We start from the raw sequence: 22,354 nt of genomic DNA, 5'->3' as shown, positions 1-22,354 counted from the left end.
GTGAACAAGCAATGACAAATACATATGAGCACCAATCCCATCTATACTTCTGTTGACCTGAACTATAAGCTGCTGTCTATAAGGGATATAATCAGAAGTGGCAAAAGTACACACAGTCTTTACTCAAGTACAAGTACAGATACTACAGATTCAAGACTGCTAAAAGTAGAAGTACTGATTCAACTTCAAAGTATAAATCTGAAAAGTGTCCCTCTGAAGGACATTTCTACCGGCCATTTCTGTGCTAAGCTAACTGAACCTCACGTCTTAATAATATAATTCAAAGACAATTATTTGTCCTGATAGGTAAACTTTATTTAATAGTTATTTCACTGTTAACCATGATGTGCTTTATAAACCGTTTATTAAGTGCTTATTATTGTAAATAAACAAATGTTTATTTCTTTCATAAATGATGATGAATGATGACTGATGTTTATAAGCCCAATTTCCAAGGTCAGAAATAATTAAAATATAAGGGGTTTGAAATATATATATATAAAAAAAAAAATTATAAATACATAAATAAAATATAAATAAGTATAAATAAAATGTTTGTTGTGTTTTGCACATGGCTTAAAATGCTAGCACCATTCCTCTTAAACCTTAACATAATGATGGAACCTTTATATTTCGACATCTACTGTGAAGAAAGTAATAATAATAATAATAATAATAATAATAATAATAATTTTTATTTATAAAGCATCTTTCTTAACAAGGTTACAAGTTACTTGTACAGGGAAATAAAATAAAAATCTGTACAGATAAGTTAAAAGGCAATGAAATGCAAATACACAACCCCAAAGTCAGCAAAATTAAAAAAACATAATGTCAATAAAACCAATACAATGACAGAAACCATTTTAAAACAAGATTGACTCAGACCAACCAGCTAGCAAATATAAAAAACCAGCAGAGCTACATTCAAGGATCTCAGGTAACGGTTTGACACATATGGGACCAGTTGCTAATGTAATGGTGATTCCTTAAAGGAATAGTTTGATATTTTGAGAAATATATGATACCACTCTTATTTCTGTCGCCTACAGTGTATATGAAGCTACAGCCAGCAGCTTGTTAGCTTAGCTTAGCACAAAGACCGGAAGCTGGAGGAAACAGCTGGCCTGGTTCTCTCCAAAGAAGTCACCACTGGCTGCCTGTTGACCTCATGTATCCAGGCAGTTACTGCGCTGAGCCATGCATAAACTTCAGCTTTGGTTTGGATTGAACAAATGTAATAAAACATGTTAATGAGTGATACCTCTCTGGTATTGTGTTTGTGGTAACTACTCTTCATGCCTCTGTAATCATCACCAGGAACCAGCATCAGTCAGCTACAGTGTGGAAGATACAAATTGTTTATTCGGACTAGAACTGTGTACTTTTCACAGTGTACTTCCACCATTCATAAATCTATGGCATGAATCTACAGAATACTGCGTGGGTAACTCTGTGACTTCAGTGAAACAACAGAGCATTATTTTGAAAAGACAAACAAATATTGATACATTAATATAATAAAAACATTTCTCTCTTCAGGACGTTCTCTCACCTGCCCGGATTCAATTTCACACTTTTGCATCATCATCACAGTCGGCTTGCACTCTCGCTGCTCTGGCAAGACAATGTAAACGAAGTGCACCTCAAGGAGATGGCTGGAAGATAGGAATCCATTTTCTTGCTTTCTTCTTTTCAGGTTCACAAGAGAAAAAAAAAACACACCCTGGATAATTCACAACAGTGACAGACAGGCAGTGGCTGAATTCTGTTGTCTGGATATTATATACACGCCTTGCATAAGGCTATCTGGTCCTTTATGTAGTCTCTACAGGGGCAGATGCGAATCAAAGACTCGTCTGATCTGACGCAGCTGAAGAGCAGGGGATCAGACTGGAACACACAGTGTTTACTACTGTTGTAGGCTGGAAACACCACACGACTGTCAGACAGCTCTGATGTTTGACAATCTACACTGTAACTGGAAAAAAAACACAAAAACGAGAGAAATCATCAGCAGCTGTGGATTGAAACTTAAAGCAGGTAATTCAAATACAATCAGAGATGGATGAGACTCAGACTGCCCTGACTGCTCAGAACCTGTAAAACCTGTAAGGCTGCACCAACAGAAAGGTTAAGTGCCGTTTTCATCAAGCTCTTATCATGTTTACATAGTAGGAATGATTAATTTTTCTGGTTAAAATCTCTCAACCAAAACAACGACTAAAGCTTCAGAGAATGTGCCTGGAAGGCTCAGCTCAGAGGAAAACACGACAGACTCTTTGTTTTACCAACTAGAGTTTTTATTCTTGTAGCTGCTCTCTCCCCCTTCTTTAAACTGAGACACATTCAAGATGAAATTGATAAAATTGGCTCAGTGTAACTGAGTGGTGGTGAAGAGGCTTCCTGTGTGGGCCGGCAGTTATAAACCTGTAGCAGTCCCATTGTTTAAGACGTGCCATCTTTCTTTGTTTTGGGCTGATTTTCAAAATCCCTCTGAAGGAACTGCACGGGTTTCAGATCACCTGTGCGCAGGGTGGGGAGACTGACTCCTGATTGAGGAGTGGAAGCAGCTTGGGGCATTTCCCTCCCAGCCAGTCGTGGTGTGACGACTCCCTTTTTGTGAAGGCTTAAAAGAGGTGGGGAAATGGCACCCAGGGGGCTCTCACACTCATTCTGTATCTGTTCGTGACTCACTGAGAATCTCGTTCCCTTTGATTTCCAGACAGAAACTCTGGTCTGTTTAGGCCCTATCGTGTTTTCTTGGCTGCCCCACATCATTCTAGTGAGGAAATTGTTTTTATTCTTGAACCCCTTGAAACCCTATATCCCCTACACACCTTCAGTTTTGACAATTTATTTCACTGGGGCTTGTAGGAGCACATTTGAGTTTGATTTTACCCTGAAGAGGCATTTGTTTATTGGTTTATTGTCCTGACATTGGGCATCCCCTCTAGATTTACATGTTTTTTCTTTATATTTTAATGTAGGTTTGGGCTGGCTTGTAAGCATTTTACTACCAGTACCACCACAAACTTTTACATAATAATTAGAATATAAGTTAAGAGGTAAAATATATAAACAAAATAATTATAAAAAAATGTTTGTTTTTTGCACACCAGTTAACATGTTTCAAATGTGTGAGAAATAGGCATCGTGTGCAGTATTAAAGAAATACTGACAAAAACATGTAATCTGACCCGTGCTTCTAATTTGTAGCTGTTTGCTAGAGTATTTCTGACAAACTGTATCATGTGCAAACCAGTGTTGTATCAAATTATTGTTTGTTTTTTGTTTACATTTATGTAGTGAATTTTCCAAAATAGAGGTAAACGGGGTGGATTCTGGCTCTGTCAGTCTGATAGAGAGCGTTGTTTAGTACAGGCACCTGGCTTTAGTAAATAGAAACAAGCTAAATAGGATTGTTAAGACAGCAGGGAAGGTAATATGTTGCCAACAGAAGCAGCTGGATGATCTTTACAGCACAGCAGCTACAGCTACACTGAGTTTGAGCTGCTCCCTTCAGGGCAACAGTACAGAATACCTCTGTCAAAACAAAAAAAGAAAAACTGAAATATAAGAGTATGGGTATGAATGCACTGACTGTTGTACAGTTTGTGGACGTGTTTGCGTTTGTACTTCCCTGGGTGAGACCAGAGACAGTTTTCCTGCTCTGGCTGGACAATAAAGTTATTCTATTCTATTCTACTTTCAGTTTTCTTAACCCTCTAATGGATCTTGTTGAAGCTCTATCGGTCTGTGATGATTTGTTGTTTAACTGAAACAAAAAAAAAATGGTCAAAGCTCTCCAAGAAACTGTGCTAAGACACACAACTATGCAGACATGAGTTTTTTTTTTTGTTTTATCTGGTCAGAACTGCCTGCATGATGTTGCTTAATGTAAGTAATGTAAGTGTACATACTGAAGCGGGAGTATGGAACTTTTACATACAAATGAAAATCCTTTATATTGAAGCCACTGCTAAATGATCTCACACATTGCTGATTGAGCCTTAAACCCTCAAGTTAAATCTCTCTGTATTTTGCAGTATATCCAAGTTTTTAAATGTGTGTCTGTGGAGAGGGTTAGGGTTAGGATGTTGCTTCTGGATGTTGTTACAGCAGCCATGTCGAGCTCATGGCAGAGAAACCTAACTGCCACAAGGGGGAGACAAAAGTTTCATACTCCAGCTTTAAAGCAAACTACGATTTATGTGACTGCATTCATGTGTATGCAAAGTAACACGTGTGAACTGACCTGGCGAGATTCTCGCCGCTGTTCAGATGTGGGAAGAACGCAGGTTCACAGATGAGCCCCGCCTCCTGGCAGGCCCGTTTACAGGAAGTGTTGACCTCTCCCTTCACAACCTGGAGCGCGCTCAGTGGAGGCCAAGTCTCTGTGTTGTTGCAAAAGTCCTGAGGCCAAAATGAGAACAAAATGAGAAGATAAATAAAAGCAGCGTTTTTACCCCTAATTACAAATCTCATCTTTTCCCAACCCCTCCCTCAACAATCCTCCAACCTGTTTTTCAATCAGGGTGCTGACCCTCTGGAGCATCCCTTCACAGGTGAACTCATAGGGAAGGTAGGGCTCAATCTGAAATGTATATTCAAGAACTGATTCATCAAATGGATTCTTCTCTGTATTTCTGTTGTGCTCTTTGTTAAAACAGGTAGATTTGGAGCCATATTTAGAAGGTACTTACAGTCTGATTGAGGATAGCAGTGAGAGCTCTCTCCACATCTGTCGAGTTTTGCATATCTACCGTCCATACGTAGGGCTCTCCTATCGCCTCGGCGTAAGGATTCTGGGATGCCAACTGCAGCCCAATTTTATTTGGAAAAGACAGTCAGATCAACTAGGTCAACATTTAAATGTGTGAGGTTCCACGCATCCAAAAGATACACATCAATGTACACATAAACAACAGAAAATGTAATGGAGAACTGCAAAAAAAAACATAGGCCGTCTTGATCTGGGCACTCGCCAGTGCAAATGCTTCCATTAAAGAAATGAGAACGAGAACGAGAGAGAGAAAAAGAAGAAGAGATAACGAGTCCACAAACTAGCAGAGGTGCCGCCATACAAGCAAGGGTTTCATTTTTTTTTAACAATCAGATCATTGTATTGCCCGAGTTCTGAATACGACCTCTGACCTCTCTGATGGTGGGCTTCTCCTTGAAGAAGTCTGAGTTCAGCCGACTGTGCGGAGGGTTTAACCTGGGGTTCAGGAAAGCACAGCCGTTGGCTATGGCCTCCAGTGCGGCAGGGCCTTCATAAGGGAAAGACAGTCCCACAAAAACCTACAACAGACCACAGATAAACATCAGCTTAGATTTCCTGACACTTCAATCTAATCTAATCGATAAGACGTGCCCCGTCTGTCACGATATTCTTAGCCCTGTCAATCATTCGTGGTACCTTCTCTCTGAAGTGTTTTTTCATTTTCTGGAGTCATTTCTTCATCAGAGGTCATACAACCCAGATATATTGGTTTTAAGTGTGTTTCTCCCATAGACTTCAATACAGCTGGCACCACAGTCTGGCCCCAAAGCAAGATTCAGTGACATAATGACCCTTCCTCCTTTTTTTAGGTTCCTTGACACATACAATGTACTAACATGTGAACCAGCTGCACTTCTTTACTGCCACCACATGGTGCCAGCCAACACCAGGAAAATAAATGATAAATTCACCTCCTACAGGCAGGAAGGGTTGTCATTACAAACTAATGTCATGTGGAAATGCATTTTTTGTGGTGGTTGAAAATGATATTCACTTCAAGTTTAGATCCAGTATTTCCAAACACCAACACAACATGCTGAATAATGGTAAAATCCTATACAGATTATTTGAAATTGCTGAGCAGTAGTTCCCCCAGGCCCTTTACAACAGCTCAGAAACCAATTAACATCCATTGATCACATTCATACTTCATGATTTTTCCCAGTTTTTCTAGAATTGAACATGATTTTGAATTTAGGGAATGCTCACACCACCTCAGCACTACAACATGGCCAAATACAACAGATTCTCATATGATCCATGTCTGTAATTGATGTTGACAGTACTGTTGAGACAATTTAGAGTCCATTTAGATTCATTAAATATTATTTATTTATTTGGATCCCTATTATTTGTCCCCAGTGCAACAGCTACCCTTTCAGTGCTCCATCAGGGGAAAAAAGTACGACAATAACTTCATGTGAATCAAACAAAAGTAAAACAAATAGTACACACGTATGCATTTAGTTGCTTTGAATAATTTCATAGAAACACATACACATGAATCAGGTATTTAAATCAGATAAAACAAGACACAGTAATCTTTTTTTAATATAGTTACTACTGTAGCAAATATGCTCGCCTTGAATCTGTCAGTGGCTCATTAAAATATCTGGTAGCTCTTTTAATACAGCCTGCGACTTATAGTGTAATTTACCGTGTCATTGCTTGCGACTTAGTGTGTAATTTCATTATATGAATAGGTATATATATACACAGTACTTTTGGGTTCCTATTGGCACTTAAAATTAGGTACAGGGGAACAAGGAGTAACATTAGGGAATTTTAGAAGACACGAGAAAGCAGTTATACTATTTTGTATGTACTGTGTACCTACTTACTAGATTTTATCATCTTGCAAAAAATGACATGGTAAATACCAGGAAATTACACTACGAGTCGCAGGCTGTATTATAAAGTGCTACCAAGGATCTTTAAGTCTTATTCAGGGTAAATTATTTTGCTGAATATCCATCCTAAACCAAATACCGCTCTTGCTCTGTACCTTATCAATTGGCACTTGTCTACTTCAGACAATATGGCTGGAGAAAAAGGTTAAAGGACTGCCTCACCAGCCACTCTTTCACCTTCATTGAGGAAAGAGCAGCATAAACTCCCTCAATCTGCTGTCGACATGAAAAGATCAGGGGGCCTCATTTATAAAAGTATTCTTAGATTAGTACTTGAACTTTTTCTTAATATAACATCCACCGGTGTGTTTTGTTCAACTGCTGGGCATAAAAACCCTGCATAAGCAAGTGCTGTGTCAAAGTCAACAAAATACAGAGGCTAAGTGAAGCCACCTGACGTGAACTGAGCGATCCCTCACACACTCACCTTGCTCTGTCTCAGCAGGACCTGTACCTCACTGCCTTTGACAATGCCGTGGTTTTTCACATAGGCTGGAATTGGAGCGCTTTTATCGGCCGTCCCGTGGATCTCCAAGTACCGGTGGATGATGTCCAGATAAGCCTCTTTATCCTGCGGCGTAACAGCAGAGGAAACAAAGGTTGGCCTGCTGAAAAATCAATCAGTGGACATGGCACAAATTATACCTCTCCCTCGCCAAGTGTGTCTTTTATGGGTATGTCTAGCTGACAAGGGGGGACCGACAGACTACTAAACACCCACAGACGACATCCACAAATTAGTAATTACCTGAAAGGTAGTATAAGGTGACAGAAGTGTTTTCAAGACATGCAAAAGCAATCAAAACTGTGTTCCTAACAAGTAATAAAAAGTGAATAGAAAAAAATGTTTTCTCTCTACAGCAAACTCCATCTAGAACCTGTATCCACCCTGAATACTTCTCAAATTAATACGTCTGTGTATTGTTACCTTCCAAAACGTGGCACTCTTCCCATACACAAGTGCCTGGTTTTCTCTTTTGGTAGACTCGAGCTGCTGACGTTCTTCAGAGCTCAGCTGGTGCTGCACCACGAATCCCAGGAACGTGTTGTCTGGCGTATGAGCTGCTCACAGTAAGAGAGAACACATTCATTAAGATATGGACGAAAAAGTTACGATTTCAGGTCAATCAACGATATGTCGAAATTAGCTGCTGAGCACGAAACAGAAAACATACGAAACATGGTGTTGAACTGCATCGGGATCAGGTGCAGGCCGCTAAAATAACTCGTCAGGTTGTGCTTTTGGCCCCAGGTTGCGTGATTGAAGTCCGGCTCAGTACCAAAAGAGTCCAACACGCGAATCACACACCTGATTGACACACAGAGGAACACACTCTTAAATACATTAATACACATCATAGCAATCACTTTGTTAGCATGTGAACACGCAAAACTGGTGTTTAGGCTAATATACTGTGAGCTCTCCCTCAGATGGTGTCCATGTTCAATCAACGTGAGTCCTATAGATACAATTTAAGATTTATTCAATTTTATCTTAAGTTTTGTTAGTTTTATCATGAACTTAAAATATTTCTTCCTCACTTTAAAGAGGCTCTATGTAACAATTTGTAACTTTTTCATTGGTCATAAGTGACCGTATTGTAACGCGATGTGAAAAATGAGACCTTCCCCGTCTCTCTTGGTCGCCTGTGGATGATTTGTTTGAGTTGTCTAATGCTGCTGGACTGTGGATTTCTTTGTGAAGAACTCAGATCGGATTTTCCTCGACAGTCCAAAGGCAGTGACTTTATGTACGTCTCAGTGCCTGCTAACAGAGCAACAGTAGCTAACATTATGGAGCCAAAACCTAACCACAGGCTATATGCAAACCCTGGATTGCATGACAGTTCCCACCTTCTTGTGACTGGAGCGTGGTTCATAAATGTCGTTTCATTCGATCAAAGAAAAATGGTGCGGACACGAAATATAGTAATTTAAAACTTGTGTCCATCTACATGAATCCTGAAGAATATGTTTCATGAAAATTTCACTCTATTTCACTTCTGTGTTGTGAGGTCAGTTTTTCAGGTGCACTGTGATGTTAAAATGGAAAAAGGCCTTCCCCAAAACTGTTGCCACTTAGTTGAAAGCGCACGATTGTCTCAAAAACCATACTAAAGCATTCATTTTTCCCTTTATTGGAACTAACTAGCAATGAAACAGTTACATAAAGTAGGTATAAATACATTATATGAGGGCCATGTATCAGCACGCAGAAAATGTGTAAGCAGGATGTATCTGTCTGCTTTAACTGTAGTCAAGAATACATTTACAGGAATAGCAGGTTTAAGCTGATAAGCATCAGTAGGCTTGAAGTCCTCCTACAGCTCACATTCTCATGGGTAAACAAGGCATTCACAAATATAGATTCACACTGAGATAACGGTGACTTAAAGTTGGCACATGGAGGTGTGAATCCATGCAGTTCCCCGTCCATGTATGGTTCAATTAACATGTATTTCACCATTCTGTCCCATCATGTGCCATTTGGGAAAACATTGTATCAGATTCAGGTGTAACTTAGGAAAGCTGCCCTCTTTTGGTATTTTTAAACTAATAATAAATGACCAAGTAAGGCTCCCATGGTTATGCAAATCACTCCATTCTTTTCTTAAAACAGGGGCTCATGTGTTGCTGTTCGCTCCATAAAATGGGGCCCGAATGACATTTAATTCTTTGAAGTATACTTTTGGTAAGTCATCACTCCATGAGTCATCAAACTCTTAAACAAATGCTGAATGTTTCAGCATTTAAATGTTGAAATGACCAACAATAGACATCACGCACATACAGTATATGCATATGCTCCCACTCTCATATAACTCACAAATTCTTTAAAAGCACAGCATGTAATTGCTGCTGCTTGGTGTCTCTCAAAACAAAAGACAGTTTGACAATGTTGTGATATGGCGTGGGCTGTTATGCAGGTTGTTATTTTCATGGTTAAACAACCTCCATTGCCTTAGAAATCTAACTGACCGTGACAAAGGTACTTAAAGACAACACCCACTCCAGCCACAGTCTGTTCACCCTGCTGTCATCTGGCAAAAGACACAGAAGTATCCGCTGCTGTACCACCAGACAGCGTCATATTAAAATGTGGGAGTAACATGGTCACCAAAGAGAAGTTGTTTTGCATTTTATCTCTCAGAGTGTTTAAACAACACGTTGACAGCTGTTTCCAGTATTTGAGTGACAAGGGAGAGCAACGGAAACCACACAAGACTATACAATACATGACTTTAGCAAAAGTTCCTTAACATCAACCGTATGTTTACTTTCGCCGCCATGTTTTATCGTCATGTGACGTAACTGGTAACTCTTGTACTGAAATTTTCTCTGATTTTCGGAGTTGTTGTTTCAATTTTAAGAGGGCATTCACGTGAAATTTCCCAGTCGGAAATACGTTTTTCTGATATTTCTGATATATTTCAAGTCATTTGGTCCAAGTCTCAAGTCAGTCCCAAGTATTTTTTTCTTGAGCAAGTCAAGTCACAGGTTGTGTCAAGTTAAGTCAAGTTCTTCGTTAAGGCAAGTCAAGTCCCGAGTCTTCAACGTCCAACATCTAAGTCCAAGTGGAGTCTAAGTCATTTATTTTCTGCCAAGCCAAGTTGCAAGTCATCAAAACAGGGACTCCAGTCGACTCAAGTCCAAGTCACAATGACTCGAGTCCACATCTCTGACCAGAACACACAGTGAAACTCCTCAATTCATCCTCCAAGCATAACCCTGGCGCTGTTAAAGGATGAATAATTGTAATCAGCTCAAGTTCAAGACAAAGTTTTATGTTTAGTCTTCCTTTCCCTCTCTGTGACTCATCTGATGATACACCAGCAAACAAATAAAACACGTCGATACTTTGAATAAAATTACATTACTGTTTAACAAAGCTCTCATCGTCTTTACACATTTAAGTTATGTCAGGACTAGGCTACTCACTTGTATTTGATCCAAGATGTCTGTAGTGCTGCTTGTATCTGTCGAAGGCCGACAATGTCTGTGTAAATCAGGTCTGGTTTCACTGAACGACGAGGTGGGCAGCCACTTCTCATGATCCCTAGAGAACTAGAGAGAGAGGGGGATTAGCACAAGAATGGATATACAGGAATAAAGTTATTGAAACAATTGAAAGAAACTTTTCGAAAAACTTCATCTGTCAAAACATTCACATGGCCGCCATTTTCCTCTGATGCCATGCCCAGGGTGGAAAGCATTCAACCACTTCCTCGCTAACATACTGTTTGATAATGTTATACAATACGAAAAGGAAAAGGCGTAAATTAATTCTAACATATCAATGCACATCCAGGAAATATTTATTATATCCTTGACGTGAAACACTGAATGTAGGCAAATGGTAATGTTAGCTAGGAAGTGGCTAAATGCTTATCTTAGCTAATGGGTTATTAAATATGTAGTTTTACCTTTTTAAAATATGGTGTTATTTATTAGCAACTAAAAAAGACAATGGATAGTGATGATCCTGAGGGACATCAAGCTGTATTTCAAGGTAAAACAACATATTTGATGACCTTAGCAGCCGCTAGTCATCAGCTAATGTTAGCGGTTGACTGCTAGCATTCAACTACTTCCTAGCTAACATAAATGTCCTATAGTGGGACACGATACAATTGGAGTGAGTTATCTCTAAAATATCAAAGCAAATCTTTGACATGTCTGAGTGAAGTGGAAGTGAAATGTACTTCATTAATCAAACGGTAACGTTAGCTAAAGGGATATCAAATATGTTGTTTTACCTTGAAATACGGCCTGATGCCGGATTCTCACCATCCATTTCCCATTATCCACCAATTTTTGTGTTTTCTTATATTTATACAATTACTACCCGGGAATATAATACTACCTGGGAAAACAGCAGCATAACATAATCCCAGAATTCAAGCTTACCACTGTGAGCGTCAGAGGAAAATGGCCACCGTGTGAATGTGGTCTAGAGTACCGGTCACCCTGACAGAAAGCAGTCTGCAACAGAAAGGCTCTTTTTGTGTGCATACTCACACCTTGAGGTCGGGTATGGAGGCAGAAAGGTGAAGATCGTGACCCAGAATGTAAAGTGTGGCGATGAGGTCGCTCCACTGGACGAGCTCTCCGAGGGGTCCACCAATGAAGGCAGAGTCTGCTATTTTAAACCCAGATTCATCTGTCAGAGCCCCAGGATGCACCAGGATCTGTGGGAGAATATCTTTGTTTACCCTTAGATGTCCAGATGCAACATTGATATGACAAAAAATAAGGGTGATGGAGGATACAAGCAAATGTTATATAGTTTTCGATGTAGCATGGCCATTGTGTGTATCCTATCAGAAGCCTTTTGGGTATGTAAAGATAGCGTGGGTACATGTGATGACTCATGATGACTCATTTTCTACAAAGTAATGTAATGGACAGACTGTCTACCTCTTAAAAAGTACATTTTTTTTTACAAGATATGAAAACGTCTCCATTCCATGTGCCTGACTACGAAACTGTTCATGTCGCACTGAAAGAAACAGCAGAATCATGCAGTATGTGCCATGCACTTCATGCAACTGTAAGCAATAGAAAGGTCATCAGAGCACCTTTTGAGCGTGAACGGTATAGATCTCGAATGTGATATTTTTTGCACTGCCTTTTGAGAATTAAATCATTGAGGTTTCTAGCTGTAAAGACCGTATCTTGCTCGATATTCAACATGTTCTCACAACCAACTCGTCACATTCAGTGGCCTTAAACTTCAAACTATGACGATGAAGGTTCTCAGTCATCCAGGTCATGGTAATAATAAAAGTGCTGTATCATAGACATCTGGACTTGTTTCAGTTTCTTGTCGATGTTTCGCCTCTCAGAAATGAAGAGGCCTCTCTCCTCTCTCTAAGGTCACAGAAACATGAATATATCCTGAAATAGGAGTTACAACAACCGCTGGTGATTAGAGAGCCAGGCTGAATTAATCCCTAATAAGCAAGTCACGGATCGACTTGCATGTAGATTGTATAGGGAGTTCTTTAGCTGTGGAGAAGAAGTGTTTTGAAAATGACTTGCCCAAGTTCAATAGAGTATATTTCTGCTATAACTACAAGGTCTATATGAAAAGTCTTGGTACCAAAATAAAGGCAACACTTGTGAGCACCATATGTGCCATTTTAGATTTCTCATGTTACAGCAGGTAAAACGTCTTCTTATGTTTCACTATAAATGTTTATTCCATCCAAATACAACTGTTTGTCTGCCTTGACTCTGTAGAGGCTCAGCTCTTATATGACTAGTTTTGTATTGTCAGCATGAAATACCAGCTTTGTGGGTGTGCACTGTTTGTGTTGCTTATGCTTTAGTTGCTATGTTGCTAAATGATTAGCATGGTGTGTTGTGTACTGAGGGCGCTAGGGTTCTTGAGAATAAATGAAAAAACAAATCACTCTTGACTCTTCTGAGTTCTGTGAATGGTTCATCCAACCACCTCAGCCACCTCTTGACTTGGACTTTCTCGCTCTTTACACTACTGCACTAGCAGGGCGCTTCAAGACATGAAGATAGAGGGGTAACAACAGCATCAAAATTTGAAGCATACGGCCGCTGACCAAGCTGCTGTATTTGACGCGCTGGCAGTGAGAATGTCCTGGGATGTCAGCTCTGTGTGATTCTGTTGTTGTTTAGCACATCCCTTCAATGCATCGTGTGAACGGTCTGAATGTAATCAAAATAAACTCTCAGCAAACTCTGCACTCACTTGCATCTGGATATTTTGCGAAGTGCCTGTAAGTGCCGGTCTGGTCTATGGCAGGTCAAGCAGTGATGTTAGATTTGTGAATAAATCATTCTTTTTGAGTGTCTCTCAAAGACGAATGAGTCGAGTCGATTTACTAAATTGAAGGTCCTTTAGTTCTGCACTTTCCGACATCTTGGTGTAATTTATTATCAGGCTGCAGCCTCTCCTCTGCTCTCTGTTTCAGGGCTGCTTCTCCAGTCAGACACAGAAGGAAGAAATGAAATGAAACTCTTTCTCACGCATACTTGACCTGAGTGTCTATTAAAAACTTGTTGGACTACGTCATTATGAGTGAAAGGCTTCGTTCATCAGACTAGTCTGACAGGATGTGCTATAGTTAGCTGGATGAGTCATCCCAGCCGATGTATGTTGTTTCAAATGAACATACCAGTGCCAGTTGGGATGTTTGTCATGCATAGTAGTGCCATTCAGGTGTTAAATATCAGGTATCAAAGCCATGAGCCTTTTACTTTTTTCCTGGCATTATTTAACTTTTGTGCCCAGGCCACTCCTCACCAAAATCACATGAATGCCTTTTTCAATATTACTTGCTTGTTTCATTAGGATACTGATTTCCCCCACATTAAAACTATCAGAAATAATATCTGAATTTGAGCCTGTACTGGGCTGGATTAAGAACCTATACCAGTATCAGTCCTGCACAGCTGCCTGTAAGATGTATGACAGCCTTCTCTTAGGCTAATTACATTTTTACAGCCATCTGGAGGCAGCAGGACCGGTACGTCTTTCTTTCTCATCTGAGGAAGTGCTGCCCATTTTCAAAACAATGCATTGTTATGCTCATTATCCAGGGTGGATATTTCAAATCAATCATATGCCATCAGCACCAGTCTCTTCCCAGATTATACTTCTTTGGTTTTGTACACACCAAACCGGCTGACTGTAACTTGAAATTCGTACAGTAGCAAATGTCATTAGTTGTCACTCTGCATCTTTGTAGCTGGCTCCCCTGGCTGCATGTCGAAGTGTCCTTGAGCAAGATACTGAACCCCAAATTGCTCCTGATGAGCACTTGGCACCTTGCGTGAATGTGACAAGTGTCGTAAAGCGCTTTGGGCGGTCAGTAGACTGGGAAAGCGCTATAGAAATGCAAGTCCATTTATTTTTATTCAAAACATGAGGAGCGACTATCTGTGTCCTCCTCTTTCTAAGTGGTTTCCAAAACAGTAGCTGAAGCTTTTATTTCCTGCAGAAAAAGGTCTGTGATTAGAGCAGAGACATGGCTGTAATTGTTTTGTAGCATTTTTTTTTTTTTACATTTCTCTGAAATCTGAATAATAGTTTATTTCACTTTACTTTCAATAATAATTCACTTTAAACCATCATGTAACAGCTTCAAATATAATGTATGTGATTGTCATTTGACATATTTAAACATTTTATGCAAAGGCTTTTCAATCATGTTGAATCAATATGATATAATAGATGTGTGATTTATTAGAAATCCAATTTAAAATGCATAACTTAATGTATAATACTTGAAAAGGTAAGTTCACCATATCTTTATACTATAATGGAATAACTGAATTGAACACGTCAGGTTTATGTATTAATTTAATTAATCAGACTAAATTATGTGATTTATTCACATTTTTTCAAGGTTGATTAAAAAAAACCTTAGCATTACATATGAATTGTTAGAATTAGATGTAAGATTATTTACATGTAAGTATTTTATAAATGTAGTTAAAGTACTTAAAGTCACTGTTTTCATCCAATGTGTTTTCTTAGTGTATCACATTTAACTACGTGCAGTGTGAGAGCAGAAATCTTGATACATGTAGAGAAAAAACTAAAGAGGGCCAGTGTCAGTGAATTGTCAGTTATTCCAATTAAAACAATAATAAGAGATACATTACGTGTTTGACTTTCCGCTCTGTGAGTTTGTATTTGGCTGAAAGAGAGCGTCCAGCCTCGACCCAAATCTCTTCCATACTGTGGATTCTTTGGTGAACCCATTTGAACTGCTTTCTGTTTTCCAGGGATGGATACAGACCAGTTAGATTGACCTGGACCACTGCAGGCTCAGACCCCACCTGGAAAAATGAGGAAAACAGAACTTACTCTACATTTGTAGATTTGCTTTGGACTTTAAATCCCTTCACAATACAATAACTTCCTTCCCATTTAGCACTGATTAAATTAAATCCCTATCCTGATCCTATGGAGGCCCTGAAGGGCAAGTGAAGAATTAATTTATTTTTTTGCTGGTGATTCATTTTCTTCACTTTCAAGTCTGATTAATTATTTTCTCTCCTGTATTTCTGACTTGAGAACTGGTGAGAATAAAACAGTTTTGCCAGGACAATCTTCCTTAATTCCTTCCATCTGTGAAAACATGAATTATTTAGTTATTTTAAGTATAGTTTAGTTTTCATGTGTGAGACAGAGTGAAAAACAACAACAACAACAAAACCACCCACCGGTTCTCAAGTCATCAACACAGGAGAGAAAACAAGTTAGATCAGACAGAAAATAAATTCTTCACTTGCCCCTCAGGGCTTCTGCACTCATCACCATTCACTTTGAAAATTCAAGAGAAATCTGCAAACTTAATGCTTTGCTGTGATGATAAATGGAGTTTATAGTTCACATTTAAATGACATCATAACCACGAGGTGATGTAGAAAAGGGACATATTCAAGCAACAATGAAAGAAATTGTAAGAACGAGAAGAATTCAAGGAATTGCAGGTCTGTAAAGATTATATACAGTACGTACCCGTCACACACCACACGCCAATACACACCGTACATTCAAACAAATTGCATTCTTTGAACTTTGTCGTTACCTCTGAGCTTACTGTTACAGCTGGGGGGATCGCTCGGCCTGGAAGCAGAGGACACCAGGTCTCTGTCTTCACACGACACAGACAGAAAGAGGAGGCCGTCACACCAGCACAAACACAAAAACAACACACCTTTTCATCTTTGTGCCTTTACAGAATTGAGTAAGATATGAGAACTTGACACCGCTTGGGTACCTCACTGAGGTAGATCAGGAAGGAGCACTGGGACCCATTCACCCCATTACGGCCGTAACAAGGGTCAGACGTCCACATCTCCTTCATCCACTGGAGGGGCGACAAACAACATCATGATCGACGCAATGGTCCAGTGGAACACAAAACTTAAGATAAGCTATTGAAGAGATGTTAACACTTTATTCACAGCAATTGATTTACAGTGTAATTCAATCTGATTATACTAAAATATTTATTGGTTTCTATGCAGGTAAAGATAAGATCATGGGGGAAGATGGAGGAACAGTTGGGTATTATGACCTCCAAATACTTCTGCCTGAGAGTAACAGGGGCAAAAATTAATGATAGGTCTTTATTATTTTCTTATTTACACTAACTTTGCATATAAAATAGTCAAAAACAAGTGTTTAGGTGGAAAAACAGCCTATTCCAAGAGCATAAAACCACAGAAACTTGCATAATTTCCAAATTTAGGGCTTTAAAAACTGTATATTGTATATTATTATTATAAACCATGTATTACCAAATTTGAAATCTCATTGGCTACATGATGCCTCAATCATCTGGAGGCTGATGTCTAAGTGGCTCAGGAGAGAGGAGAGGAAGAGAGAGAGGATCACTTGTCTATACAATCAATCATTTTCTGTTTTAGGCTCTAGGACAGGCATATCTGAACCATTGAGCTGTCAATCAAACAGCTGCCATCTAAAAGGGCATCAGCGATAGCAGTTTTTTGCCATTTTGTCACTTTTTCTCTCTCTTGCACTTGTCAGCATGTTTTCTTTAGGATTTAACCTATTTCTACGAGCTTTGGAGTCAGAGCCCCACGACTTTACAACAAGCTGCTGGAGGAGATCAGGCAGGCTACCTCTGGTTCTTCTTTTAAATCTCTCCTTTTTTTTTTCAATTGTGCTTTCTGCAACTTCGTAACACCTCAAAAATGAGATATTTTTATCCGGTAAGATTCTGGACACCATGTACGCTTTCATTACATCCCGTCTAGATTACTGTGACTTGCTGTGACTTTCTGTCTTGTCTCACTCAAAACAACCTTTCCAGACTTCAGCTAGTTTAACATGCAAGACAGCACACAAAAATCCAATAGACAAGTCCACATAACACATTTTATTATTAATCCTACGAGCCTGAATACAGCCTCAGATCTTTCAGCAGAAGACTGTTAGTAATTCCTACGTCGAGGCCTTTTGGAGCCACGATGTTGGAAGCAGCTCAGGAGGAGATCAGGCAGGTCAGCTCAATTTCTTCAGATCAAAAGGAGCTGATGTAATTTTAAGTATATTTTTTTCAGCAATGTAGCATTAAAAATCTCTAGCAATTATATTTCAATGATAGGCTGCAATTACAATGATTAAAAAATATATATATTACCTTTAATTTGTTCATACAGTGTGGGTATCCATCCATGAGAGGCAGTGGGCAGTTTTTATCCTCTTCGATTTGACGATCAAAGAAACACAAAAACAGCTTTCTTAACAAAGAAATGGTGGAACGGAAGAAGATACAACTTTCCTGCACATAGATGTCTGTTTACTTTAGCATTTCACATATATACGTTTATTAGAAGTCTTGATTAACATTTAAGGCATGCTGAGGAAGACAAGCTTTGCTGTTCACATGAGTAGTTTCAATCCGGTCCTCACTGGATAATTTAAAAATACTTAACAATTGAGGTCGTTCTCTCTGCCTTTGTGTGAAAGCCCCTGAAGGGATGTTGGTTGACTAATAAGCAGGTTCTCCCAGTAAGTCAGAAGCTAAAGGTTTTCAGCTTTGAGGGGCAAATGCCTGAAATGCATCTGATACTCTGCAGAGCAAACAGCCTGAGTGTTTAGCACATTTTATTAGGAAGAACATAAACATCCATCAGTGTGGATTGGTGATGTAGCAGGATTCACAGTCATCCACCCTCGTTGACAGGGAGCTAGGAAAGGAGATCAACTCTTGGCTGGACTATCAATGTCCAGCTCTACTTCTGGTGAGTTTTCCCCTCTTCTTCCAGAGAGAGAGGGGTTGCAATGCATGCTCCTCATGAATGTTTTTGCTTTTTGAAGGGAGGACTTTTTTTTCTTAGTATGTGAAGAATACATTGAGTACATTTCTTTGCTAGTGTGGGGGGGATTTTAAATTTCCTCATCAAACCAGATTTTAATCAATAGAACCCCACAGCTCTCAGATTGTATTCTTAACTATTACAAATTAAAGGTGTTATTGATAACATTCAGCCACTAAATGTGGTTTTATATCTCCCCCTTCCATTGAATTCACGTCATAACGCTGTTGTTTGAAATCAGGGCAGTACAGTGTGCTGTGTTACTGTCGAAATCATCTATTCTTTAAAGTTTTTTCCCACAAACTGGCAACTACCAAGCCTCTGGATGCTGAGGAAACACATGCCACATGGTTCCCCTGGCGTTATATTACTGTTGGCTCACAAACCATGTTAGAAGCTGGAACCAGCTGTCAGAACTCTTACACAGTTTATCTCAACAAAACAATGATTTTGGTTCCGACAAACGTTGCAAAAAGATTCATCACAATCACAATAATGTTTTTAAGGAAAAGGAAAGGAAAAATGACTTTTATACTGTAACTTTCTACAAGCTCTGTATATGTGTTGTTTTTTCTTTAATGATTTGTCTACATAAAAATGTTATCAATATGACCTTTAAACCTTTTATTGGGTGCGCAGTGTTGACTGACCTGTTTTCATTCTTTACTCCAAATGAATGCATTCATTGTTTGTTATGTTAGGTTATGAAAAATTTCCGGTTTACAACACCAATACCACACCCTGTATCATCTCCCTAGCAACTACTCTATTAAGTTGAAACTTGATGACAACGTCAGCCGGCTTGAGTTGAACCGAGACTGACAAATTCACACGGCTGCAAAGCTGTTTTGACTCATCTCTAATCTTTGGTCTGAACTGGGCTTTAAACTATATTTATTGGAGTGTCAATAACATGTTTATCTTTCTTTGTGTTTTATGAACAAAGAAATGCTGAAGAAAAGAATCTGATGAACTTCTATGTTTTTCTAATTGCCAACAAAGCCTGTGAAGAGACCAAAACAAGACAAAGACTTGTCCTGCAAACAAGAATTGTCTAGTTAGCCATGCACACCGACTGATTGTTATGATGAATAAAAAACTGTTTTTTTTGTTTTGTTTTGTCACTAAATCCCACATATACTTTATTGTTACCATAAACTCACTAGACCACCAGATGTGTATTCATACACCTCTGAAATAGTCCCCAACAACAGCACCATCTACTCATTTTTGGGTAAAATCTGCTACAAACTACATTTTGACCCATTTTTAAAGCTCTTCCTCAGCAGCCATATGTCTCTCTATACATTCTGATTTCCTTACCGGCCCTGATAACTTCTTTCATCGCCTGCAGCTTCAGGAGTTCCTCCAGGTGAGCCATTTGTTGCTGCAGTCGCTCCTTATCAGATCGCAGCTCCTTAACCATATCGTCCCTCAGTTTTCCTTTCTCTGTCTCTGCCTCCATTTTAATCTGGAGGACTCTGAACTCTTCTTTGTAGTCCTTCAAAGGAGGCGGGGGAGAGACTGAGAGGGAGAGAGTGGCAAGTCTTCACTTGACAAATTAGTTCTCTGCTTTGAACATAATTTCAAGAGGCTTGCATCTGAGAAGAGCTGTTGAGGCAATAACCCGAATTAAACAATTACAGCTCATACAGTATTCAGTCTGCAAAAACTACGCAGAGAAGTTGTGCTTCTTCACTGAAATGCTTCTTAAGATAAAAAAATAATCATTTTATTAACTGAGGGCTGAGACACAAGTGTGGATTTACAGACGAGAAGAGTTTGCTCACGGTTGCCAGGGGGTCCCACGATGTTCAGGAGATCATCGACGAACTTGGCAATTTTCTTCATTATGTCTGGGAGAAAGAGGGAAGGGTGATAAAGGACGGTCAGGGAGGAGGAAGAGGGAAAGGGAGCAGAGGTTGAGGTGCCAACTGACAAGATATCTCCCAGAAAACAGTAATTAAGGATGCAAGAGATTGTTCTGACACGATGGAGAAAATCCTTTGTGACAAAAAGCAGCATAATGTAACCACCATCTCCCTTTAAATTCAAATATTTTTCCCACTGTTACCTAAATTTCACCCTGCATTTAACCTCCACTATCCCTTCTCATGCTCCCAATTCAATGTACTGTTCATATTTATACCATTTGTACATTATTTTTCTAGCTTTATAGTGACGAATAAAGGCAACAAACAAATAAAGACAAACTAAACAAAACAAAAACTAACTAATACTTCTCTTACTGATGATCATACAAATGATAATGAAGGTGATCTATAAGCAAAGTGATGTATAAAGTACCCAAAAGTCATACTTAAACTCAAAGTAATGACATTGTGTTAAATAATACTTTGCTAAAAGTGAAAGGCACTTAATTATCAAAAGTACAAGTAAAAGTACATAATGTCAACAGATTATCAGCTCAGATATTCAGCATTTTTCTGATCATCATATTTTTTATCCGATTTGTTGATAATATTTCTACTTTTCTTCTCAAAACGTCACTGAATTCACGCCTTATTCAACCGACAGGTCAGGATGTTTTAATGGGTAACACTGTAACATGTATCATGTTCGGTTAGGAGATAAAATGCAAAATACGTCATTTGACTATTGGCGTAAAGTTAAACAGCCGCCGTGAGGCATTTTTTGTCATGGCTCCATTTCTGATACTGTTCAGAGCCCCAAACTGTTCAAGTGTACCAAGTTTTTATGCTTTTATGAAAAAAATGAACAAAATTTTCACATCTCACCTGGACTATAATACAGAATGTAAACAACAAATAAACTATGGTGTGATATTGTACATTAAGATAAAACTTCATCGATCCCTTGGGAGAAATTCCTAGAAGTTACCTAGCAGATAAAATATTTATTTTGGCTCAGGGACAAGAACCAACAACCAAGGGTGAAGTATCTATTGTATATTTCTCTTGAATCCTCCAGCTGCTCCCTCATCCATGTCATCACTCCTCTTGTTATCTCTGCGCTCTCTTCTCACCTTGAGCCCTGCTGCTCTCCCCCCACGCTTTGCTTTGCATTCTGCTCTGACGAGTCAAACTGATGCCATCCGTGTCAGCATTGCCCTAAAATCAGTTTATACAGGCAAAACACAGAGTTACAGAGTCACGCAACAGAGTGCTGGTATCAAAAGGCATTTTAGTAGTAGTAGTGAACTAAATGTAACTAGCTGAGGTTTTACAAGACATGAGTCATGGTTAGTTCATTGAATTAGTGAGTTACAGCTCAGGATTTGTTCAGTACACTGTATGTTGTGTTGTCAATGGGTGAATGAAAGATACAGACCAGGATGAAAAATGACAAACTCAGACACCAGATGAAGCTGATGCCCACGAGCACGAATAAAGTCCATTGCACGATGCGTGTCGGTTTTCTCATTATTCTAATCAGTCTGGTGCAGTCATCAGCGCACAAAGAAAACAAACAACAACAAAAAAAAGAGATGATTTTACATTAAAGGCAAGTTTTCCTTACAAAGCTGTATGCTTAGTGGTGAGACGTGAGTGCATGAATGTGTCTGATGGACGACGATTTCTGTTGTTGCTGTTTAGTGTGAAATATACAGAAGAGGAAAAAGTTCAGACTTTCTTCACAATTCAGATTTTTTATCTCACAATTCGGACTTTTTTGTCAGAATTCTGATTTTAATCCCAGAATTCTGACTTTAAAGGTTGTAAGAAAAGTTGACTTTTGAGTGTAACTCATCAAATACTAACGCTTTAGGATTGTAGGTTGGGTCCTCAAAGTGTCAGTATTCAACACAGAAATGGTAGAAATGTCCTTCTGAGGGATA

The 22,354-nt window shown here is 39.1% G+C and overlaps 1 protein-coding gene across 1 annotated transcript; it reads right to left on the bottom strand.

Moving 5' to 3' along the window:
* Positions 1-1,578: 1,578 nt before the first annotated feature.
* LOC141002704 (alpha-1,6-mannosylglycoprotein 6-beta-N-acetylglucosaminyltransferase A-like) lies at positions 1,579-21,581 on the bottom strand. The gene is made up of 17 exons (XM_073474087.1): positions 21,542-21,581; positions 20,325-20,390; positions 19,858-20,058; positions 17,856-17,917; positions 16,467-16,556; positions 16,275-16,340; positions 15,343-15,519; positions 11,716-11,885; positions 10,636-10,761; positions 7,872-8,005; positions 7,625-7,758; positions 7,124-7,267; positions 5,158-5,304; positions 4,707-4,820; positions 4,523-4,597; positions 4,259-4,416; positions 1,579-1,981 (listed from the first exon to the last, which is right to left on the bottom strand). The coding sequence occupies exons 1-17, from the start codon at positions 21,579-21,581 to the stop codon at positions 1,783-1,785; spliced, it is 2,103 nt and encodes a 700-aa protein (XP_073330188.1). The 3' UTR covers positions 1,579-1,782.
* Positions 21,582-22,354: the final 773 nt, after the last annotated feature.

The sequence above is a fragment of the Pagrus major genome, chromosome 9 (genome assembly GCF_040436345.1).
Source record: "Pagrus major chromosome 9, Pma_NU_1.0".
NCBI lineage: Eukaryota > Metazoa > Chordata > Actinopteri > Spariformes > Sparidae > Pagrus > Pagrus major.
Note: the sequence above shows the minus strand (reverse complement) of the source record. Positions and strands in the feature narration are given on the sequence as shown.